This window comes from Atta cephalotes (assembly GCF_000143395.1).
Source record: "Atta cephalotes unplaced genomic scaffold scaffold00063, whole genome shotgun sequence".
NCBI lineage: Eukaryota > Metazoa > Arthropoda > Insecta > Hymenoptera > Formicidae > Atta > Atta cephalotes.
The window spans coordinates 804,951-814,950 of NW_012130127.1; the positions used below are offsets into that span (position 1 = coordinate 804,951).

Consider the following 10,000-nt stretch of genomic DNA (forward strand, 5'->3'; position numbering starts at 1 on the left):
TATATATATATATATATATATATATATATATATATATATATATATATATATATATACACACTGCTGAAAAAAATTATAATATAAGAAAAATTTTAACAAAAATTGCTGAAAGTATTATAATTCATGTGAACAAAAAAAAATCTAAAAAATATAATATAATTTTCCTAGAAAATTATAATATAAAATTACCATATATAAAAATAATCTAAAATTTTTGAATATTGAAATTTTAAAAAGTTATATGTAAAATTCTAAGAAAAGGTTTATCAAATTTTATTGATTTTTATCACATAAATATCATAGAATTAAACAATTCTAATATTTTTTTACATGTACACTTCTAAACACGAATTCCTTGAATCTTTTTTCCAGGTCGCAATGTGACGGATAGTATAGCGCCCTTAGTACGTAGCGTTGCATTACCACTGAGGCAAACAATCACGTCTTCTACACAAACGCCGTCGATTCAACAACAACAGTCTGGGGAAGAACTTGTAAACAGAGACAGGAGAGAGGAATCCTCTTTATCTGTATGCACGACTGCTGACGGTGGATCTGGCAAGTGCCAGGATCTCAGTAATTGCCCGCAATTGTTACTTGATTTTAATAAGCTGAGGCTTTCGTGGTGCTTTAAGAGGCTAATTGTGCCAGGAGTTTGCTGCCCAGTAGACAAAATCAACAATCCTTCTATTCCTAAGTAAATTCTTCATTAAAATCAAGTTTCTGTCTAATCATCCGTTTTATTAATTTTTAGGAGAACTTTATTAACATTAAATATCTTTTTTCTCGTGTAAAAAAGACTTACAATTAGAAACTTACAAATAATTTTATCTTTTTTTACTCGCCGATTTTATTGAAATTTAGTAGATTTGTAGAGTAATAAAAAATAATAGACAATATTTCTTTATACCGGCAAAAAAATACAATAAATAGGGATAGTCTCTCACTACCTCCTTGTTGATTATTCCTAAATTCTACAAAGAGCGAGATAAGACTGTTGGAATTTATCAAGTCACCATATTGTATCCGCCATTTTTATTTCTATAATTATTATTTCTATAATTATTATTTCTATAATTTCAATTTTTAATTTCCTTTCAGCAATATGAAAATTTTTTTGTCATATCGCTAAGATTCAAAAATAGCTGTAATACCTAAGCTTAAATGCAATGAATTAATTACTGATTTATAAATACAAGGGATCATTTTATCCTGTATTTTTGCTGATATAAAATAATATATTTTATTATTTTTTATTACTCTACAAATTTATTGACAATGAATTTTAATAAAATCGGCGAGAAACATAAAGGTAGGGTACTTGTTAAATGAATGAATATTACAGTATCACTGGAGGTGTATCTTCCGGGATCAATGTTGGACAATCTTCACGACCAACGATTCGGCCAACGAAAACCTCTACACCACGTCCAATACCGCTTTACCCAGTGACATCCTCGACGACAAGACCTACAACGCATACTGTCCTGTCGCCAGTCTCGTTGGTCAACAATACGAGTGACTTCGAAACAATAGCGACAATTGACAACAATTTTATTCAAGATGATGATGGTACTTCAGTGTAATTTTTTGCATTAAAATATTCAATCGGCAAAACCGATTAAAACAGAATTTTTATCGAATAATTTATTTACTCTTCTATTATTATTTGTACTTCTCGCTAAATAGATAGATAGATAGATAGATAGATAAAAATTTGTGAAAGAGCTTTTTCGAAACAAAGAATACTGATCTGTCTAGAGTGCGGGATGATATATTCAGGTGGTCGAGGGCGAGTGGTCGGGGGAGAAGATGCGCCATCTGGTCGTTGGCCTTGGATGGCGGCGATCTTCCTTCATGGCTTCCGGCGAACGGAATTCTGGTGCGGAGGATCATTAATAGGACCACGCCATATCCTCACCGCTGCTCATTGCACGCTTGATCAGCATCAGCGACCGTAAGCAATTCTATCAACATTTAATCTACGCAAATTCTTATTTTTTTAATCAGAAATTAAAAAACAAATTTACAAATAGTTTACTCAGGTTTTTATCTTTTCTAAAAATTTTAAAATTTGCTTTAGTTAAAATTTTTATAAGAAATTCTTTTTATGTTTCCTTTATATTTATGGAAAACTGATTATTCCAAAACTATAAAAAAAAACCATTTCAATTTCTGCTTGGGGACAAAAATCGACGAGTTTTCGTCCTCCTTTGATAAAATTTCGATTAATTTGACTTTTCATTACATTTGAAATTGATTATACAACGAAATTTTAATTATATTTTGCTGAGAAGATAATTTTCTTTAATTTTGTTTAATGAAAAACAAATAACATTTTAATGAGAATCCAATGAAAATAAAATTTCAATAAAAAATTAACTTTACAAAAAAGTAAGGAAATATTATAGAAATTATAATAATTTTTTTATAAACTGAAACTATAACGAAAAAATTCAAATATTCTATAATGACAAATTAACGACATTTTGTTGAAATTGTAATGAATTTTTGATGAAGTTGCAACGAAAACGCGCGGATACTTTGTAATGACAAATTAACGACATTTTATTGAAATTATAATGAATTTTCGATAAAATTACAACGAAAAAGCTCAAATATTCTGTAATGATAAATTAATGGCATCTTGTTGAAATTGTATGTGAATTTTTTATGAGATTTTATTGCAGCGAAAACGCGTGGATAATCTGTAACGATAAATTAACGATGTTTTGTTAAAATTATAATTAATTTTTGATGAAGTTGCAACAAAAAATGCAGGTGCTAGTATACCTGCGCGTTTTCGTTGCAATCTCATCAAAAATGTATTACAATTAAAACAAAATGTCGTTAATTTGTCATTAAAGAGTATCTTTGTTTTTTTATTGCAATTTTATCGAAAACTCATTACAATTTCAACAATGTTATGATGTTTTGTTTATTATTACATAGTATTTGCATTTTTCTTTGCAACCTCATCAAAAATTCCAAAAAATTACGAAATGTCGTTATTTGGTCATTCCACAGCCAATACGCGGTACTGCCACCAGAAGGACATCGAAGTTCAATTTCTCCTAAGAAGAAAACTACTCAGCATATGATAAAAGGTGCAACATTATGAGACTTTTCACTGATTTTATGAAATTGTTCCTTGAATATAAATTATAGGTTCAAAGACGAATGTAAATGAGATATGCCTTTTGAAAATAGTTTTTAGTTCTCTATATAAAAATTCTGTACAAAAATTTTCCTAAAATTTTAATTAAATTTTAATGAAATTAATAATATTGCAATGAATTTTATGTTAGTTTTGCAGCATTTTGACCAGTGATTTCATTAAAATTTTTCCAGGATTCGCAAAAATTTTAATTAAGTTCTAATTTAAAAAAAAATGGTTAAAATTTTAAAACATTTAAGCCTAAACCAAAATGATTAAGTTGTCACTCATTTTTGTATCAACATTTTTATGCTTATTTTAAAAAAAATTATTAATATGTAAAACACAGCACTTACAACCCATTCATATAATAAAATGCATTTATACGATTTTGGTACTGATAATGCTTTGTCTCAAATATACTTTTACGTAAGTATTAAAAAAAAATTTTTGATGGATTACAGCTTCTCTGCTCGCCAGTTTACTGTGCGTCTTGGCGATATCGATCTGGAAAACGATGATGAGCCCTCATCACCAGCGACTTATGCGGTAAAGCAAATTCACGCGCATCGAAAATTTTCACGCGCTAATTTTCACAACGATATCGCCGTCCTCGAACTCACTAGCCTCGTAAGAAGATCGCCATATGTGATACCCATTTGCTTGCCACGGTTTCGTGGAGATTTGTTGGTCGGCACTAGACCAACGGTCGCCGGTTGGGGCAACACTTACTACGGTAATTGAAATATCTCAGATATATCTTCTGATCTTGACTATCATCAATTTAAATTCTTAATCAATTTTATTATCAGAATCACTAAAATAAAATTAATCAAGTCAAAATTTAAATACAAATTAAAAGGTTGTAAAAACGAATCGAAAAATAGGATATTTCTCAACATTATAAAAATTTTTATTTAAATTTTTATTCAAAGAAGCAAGTTGTGTTCTTTTTGTTTAAAAAAATGTATTTTTAATAATAAAATTAAGATAAAGTTACAACAAATATAATAAAATAATTAATGAATAATAATAGCATCTTATAAATAATCATTGCAGTTCGCGCATGCCTGCATGCAGTAGTCAAGATCTTATTTATCTTCAGTAAATTGTCTAAGATAAAAAAATAGATAGACAGTAAATTTTTGTAAATTTACATTTGTCATTTTGAGACTGTACGAAGAGAAATATAAAAAATTTTATTTTCCACGAAATATTATATTTAAGGTTCCTGAGTTGTTACTGCAGCTATATTGAATTGTGATGTCACAAACGAGAAATGACACGTTTTATATGTTGATGTTTTTTGCATATTGTTTTTAAAAATAAGAGAATTTCAATAAAACAAAATCAGATAGCTTTAATATATTTATAAAATCAGTTCAAAGTTATCCTTATGTGAAGTCTACAGGGAGTCGTAGACGATCGTGGAATAAGTCTTAAGTCGTAGGAAATTGACAAATCATAGTCGATTATTTTTCTCATATTCAACTGTGATAGATTAATGTCGATTTAATCAGAGATATCGGATATCCGGAAAATATTCGATATCCTGTATTATCCGGTATTTTTTTTACTATTCGGACGGATAGTCGAATATCATTATTACAGAATGTCTCATAAGATGGATCCGAGCCACATTGAGGAGAATGGATCAAAGGGAACAAAAAATTCTTATACTATTTTGAGATACTCGCTATAGTTTTCGAATTAGAAAAGGAAATGTCTAAGCCAATATACGATTAGCCGCGCCGCGCGAATTCGTAGGACGGCCCACTCGAGGGGCGGCGGCGCGCAGAGAAAAGGAAGTAGCGCTTCGTTGCCTGGCATGGCGGTTCTATGTGTTTCGTCGCATCGCGCCTACATTATCTAAAAATGTTATTTTAGCTGAAGTTTTCCTTATACATTTCTTATCATTATAAATCGCGTTATTTAGCACGATTAAATACGTTTTAACACAATCATAGATATGTTAAGCGATGTGTATGTAATTAATTAGAGCATTACGCAAAGCGTATGCTGATCGTCGCGATACCTTTCCGCTTGCTTTATTATACGATGTTTCTTTTAATTACGCTTCGAGACACACTTCGTCGCATCGTTTTATGCTATATTTAGTCGGAGTTTCATTTTTTGACATGTTAACGCATGTACACTGAAATTATAGTATAAGCTCGTGTAGATAGCCGCTACATTGTAAATCCAGATGTATTATTCCATGTACAATGACGCATTTGACTGAGATTTTTTTCACATGTTTCTTACCGTTTAACAAGTTTAATTGTACATTAGAAACGTTCTTAAATTTTATTGGGAATACAAATAAGTTTCCGTCGTTTTTTATCAAAAATTAAGCATTTATTGTGAAAAAACATAATGTTTTATTCAAAGTAATGGCCATCGCTAGCCTACTTTTTCCCATCTTTCTGGTAGCATGTGGATTTTGCATCGGAAGAACGCTTCATCTTTTGAGGCTATCCAATCATGGATACAATTTTTGGTATCTTCATATGATGTGAAATGCTGCTCAGACAGGCTATGCGTCATCGATCGGAACAAGTGGTAGTCGAAAGGAGCAATGTCTGGAGAATACGGCGGGTGGGGTAGAACTTCCCATTTGAATGTTTCTAAGTAGGTTTTGACCGGCATCGCAACATGTGGTCGAACATTATCATGCAGGAGAATAATTTTGTCATGCCTGGAATAGCAGTGGCACGTTTTTCCTTGAGTGCTCGGTTCAATCTCATCAATTGTGTTCGGTAGAGAGCCCCAGTAATGGTTTCGTTCGGTTTGATTAACTCATAATACATGACACCAAGCTGATCCCATCAAATACACAACATGAGTTTTTTTCCATGAATATTCGGCTTGGCTGTCGATGTTGAAGCATAGCCAGGTGGTCCCCATGATTTCCTCTTTTTTGGGTTATCGTAGTGAATCCATTTTTTATCACCATACGATGCAAAAAACCTTTTCATTTATGCCTGGCAAGCAGCATTTCACATGTGAAAAATCGGCGTTCAACATTTCTCGGCTTCAGTTCATATGGAACTCAATTCCCTTGCTTTTGAATCATTCCCAATGATTTCAAACGATATTAAATTATTTGTTGAGTCACTCCTTATGTAAGTGCAAGTTCTTTTTGCGTTTGGCACGAATCTTCATCCAATGCTTCCAATTCCGCATCTTCGTACACTTTTGGCCTTTCGCTACGTTCTTTGTCTTCGATGTCAAATTCACCGTTCTTAAACTTTTGAAACTACTCACGACAACTTCTCTCACTTTAAGGCAGCACCATATGCTTCTACAAGCAATCTACAAGCAATCTGAGTCTAAGCTGCAGATTTCTTCAAATTAAAGAAATAAATCAAAAGTTCTCGCAAATGACGCTTATTCGGCTCAAACTCGACATTTTCGTACAAAAAAAATATATGATGCTAATACAAAATCGCTAATATTTCAAGGTTATAGTGTTGCCGGATGTCTAATCTTACGATATATCGTTTTACATCAAACAATTTTAACTATAGTTTATTAGTAGCGTCTTTTACAAACGGCGGAAACTTATTTGTACTCCCAAATATTAATCTTTAATATTAATGTTTACTGACGAATAAAATTTAAATTTTCTGTGATTGAAAAGATTATTTATGTATACGTTAATGAGATGTTTAAATTTGTAATAACTGAAAACTTAAATGTATTGAAAAAACAATAATTGAAAATTGAGTGTTTTAGTTTATTTTCATTAAACTATCCATCAAATTTAATGCCCATGTTCATTACATTAAAAATTGTTCATTACATTAAAATGTTCATTACATTCATTACATTAAAAAAATCTGTAACTTACAAGGAAAGGGACCCAACTGCTCCTCTCCGATTTTAATGAGCAATATGTTATTCTCCAGACAAAAATAAACGACCTCAAAAAAAAACCTCAGTCAAATGCGTTATTGTACATGGAATAATACATCTGGATTTACAATGTAGCGGTTATCTACGCGAGCTTATATTATAATTTCAGTGTACATGCATTAACATGTCAAAAAATAAAACTCCGATTAAATATAGCATAAAACGATGCGACGAAGTGTATCTCGAAGCGTAATTAAACATCATATAAAGCCAGCGGAAAGGTATCGCGACGATCAGCATACGCTTTGCGTAATGCTCTAATTAATATCTATAATTGTTAAAACGTATTTAATCGTGCTAAATAACGTGATTTATAATGATAAGAAATGTATAAGGAAAACTTCAGCTAAAATAACATTTTTGGATAATGTAGGCGCGATACGGCGCGATACATAGAATCGCCATGCCAGGCTGTGCTAGGCAACGAAGCGCTACTTCCCTCTCTCTGCGCGCCGCCGCCGCCGCCGCTCGAGTGGGCCGTCCTACGAATTCGCGCGGCGCGGCTAATCGTTATTGGCTTAGACATTTCCTTTTCTAATTCGAAAACTATAGCGAGTATCTCAAAATAGTATAAGAATTTTTTGTTCCCTTTGATCCATTCTTCACCCCCAATGTGGCTCGGAGCCATCTTATGAGACATCTTGTATATAATATCCGGCTAAAATTTTATTATATATTGAAAGTTTGCGTCATTGATGTAGAATTCTTTTCTTTTTAGCTGAATTTTCTGCTTTTTTTATTTTGCCCTTCCTTTTTTAGAAGATTAAGAAAATAATTATCGCTATTTTTCCTTTGTTTTTCTTTTTTCTGGATTTTGGGAAATTTGTACTTGATATCCGAGAAAATATCCAGTATGCAGCCGAATAATTGCTCTACCGGATATCCAACCGGATATCTAGTCTCTCTTTTTTCAGACAACAACCGATTTTCACGTTGTTTATAGTCGTAATACAGGATTCATTTGAATTTAATGAAGATTGGTATGGATCGTTTAGATCGATAGGAAAGGGCAGCGACGCGGGCGGGACGCTCTGCATCCGAACACAACAAGTCTTTGAAATGGCGTTGCTTTTAAAGTTCTATAACTCTTTAAAGAAATAGAAAATAAGAGGACTTAATATGTGCTCAAACATGATAATTTGTCTTTTATAAAAGGATGTACAATGTACATAACATGTTGTTCCATTTTAATTTACAGGTACCAAAAAATAATGCATTTATAAAAATAATGTTGATTTTATAAACATTATAAAAAAAAAATGTTTCAAATAAAAATTTTAGGATTTAAAGAGGTGCTATTAGATGAGCTACTTATGCTTTTGGATTTACTTATGATTTTGGATCCGGTGTTCACTTTGGATTCAATAAATTGTCTTTATTGACCGGAATGTTTCAAAATAAGAACTTTGAACGCTTTTGTGTCTTGGAGAAAGGAGTTTAGCGAAAAATTACCAAGAACAAAATTTCCTTATTTTTTCCAATAGAATATGAATCTGTAATAAAACATAGGAGTTTCTAGAAAAGAAATCAATCTAAGTTTTATTGGATTCAAAGTGGGCCCTGAACCTAAAATCTAAATAGCTCATCTGATCCTCTTCAAACACACTTCTACAACTTTTATTTAACATATTTTTTTCGAAAATACATTATTTTCGAGGTATTTTAGTGCTTAAATGAAAATGAGACATCCTATATATCTTACAGAATTAGTTAGGAATATATTTATTTCATGGAATATATTTATTTCATGAAATCAAATTAAATTTCCAATCTTAAATTTAATAAACTTGTAAATAATGAACTTATTTCCATTCTTATGTCTTCGTATTCTTAATTGTAATAATTGTAATAATTATCGTAACCGTGATGCGGTATAACAGGTGGAAAAGACAGCTCCGTTCTACAACAGGCGGTCTTACCTGTGTGGAAGAATGAGGATTGCAACATGGCTTACCTTCAACCAATTACTAACAATTTTTTGTGCGCCGGCTATAAGCAAGGTGGCAAGGACGCGTGTCAAGGTGATTCGGGTGGACCATTGATGTTGCGGATTAAGGATCGATGGACACAAATTGGCATTGTCTCGTTCGGAAATAAATGTGGAGAACCCGGCTATCCTGGAGTGTATACGCGTGTCTCCGAATATATTGACTGGATTAAAGATAATATCAAGTGATAGATGATGCGGCAGAATATTTATACTATCGAGCAAAAGTATTTGCCCACCCCGATTTTGTATTTTTTCATATATCTAAATTCAGTTTTAAATCTATTCTCTTTACATATATGTAGAGTCAAATTTTAACAACATTATCAAACATTATTATTATTACTATTAATCTAACATATAGAAAAATAGAATTATTATAAATCTTTATAATAGAATTATTATAAAAATCTAACATATAGAAGAATAGAAAAGAAAATTGCAATTCACTCCTATTTAATTAAAAAAGACAGAATGGACAAATACTTTTGAATCAATATATAAACATGTATGTATGTGCTTCTGAAAAATAACGTATGTATAAATATATATATGCATAAATACATTTTGATATATTCTGTTAAAAAAGATGGAACTGATATAATATACGAATACCATCCCTGTATATATAAAATTAATTTTCAACATCATTTCCTGTGAGAAACAGACAAATTAAAATATGTTCAAAATTTTTGTGAAAATAAATACTAATTTTTTTAAAAATTTCAGGAATTGATATTTGATTTTTTTTAATTAATCTATTTTTTGCAGATTTATTTTAAAAGAGAATTTGAAGAAATTTGATGACTATATCAAGATACTCTGATGTTTATGGATATTAAAGCATTTTGGATTTACGTTTACATCTCTTTTCTTTTATAGCTCTGAAAATATAAAAAGCATACTCGATTATCGTACAATAATTCAAACAGAGATGT

General features: G+C 31.1%; 1 protein-coding gene across 1 annotated transcript in view; it reads left to right on the forward strand.

The window, feature by feature from the left end:
* Positions 1 to 9,251, forward strand: part of LOC105623753 (proclotting enzyme) — a 22,557-nt gene extending 13,306 nt beyond the window's left edge. The window contains exons 5-9 of the mRNA XM_012205133.1: positions 373 to 697; positions 1,346 to 1,572; positions 1,762 to 1,957; positions 3,622 to 3,893; positions 8,956 to 9,251. Coding sequence (XP_012060523.1) covers positions 373 to 697; positions 1,346 to 1,572; positions 1,762 to 1,957; positions 3,622 to 3,893; positions 8,956 to 9,251 — 1,316 coding nt within the window. The remainder of the gene's footprint in view (positions 1 to 372; positions 698 to 1,345; positions 1,573 to 1,761; positions 1,958 to 3,621; positions 3,894 to 8,955) is intronic.
* The last annotated feature ends 749 nt before the right edge of the window (positions 9,252 to 10,000 follow it).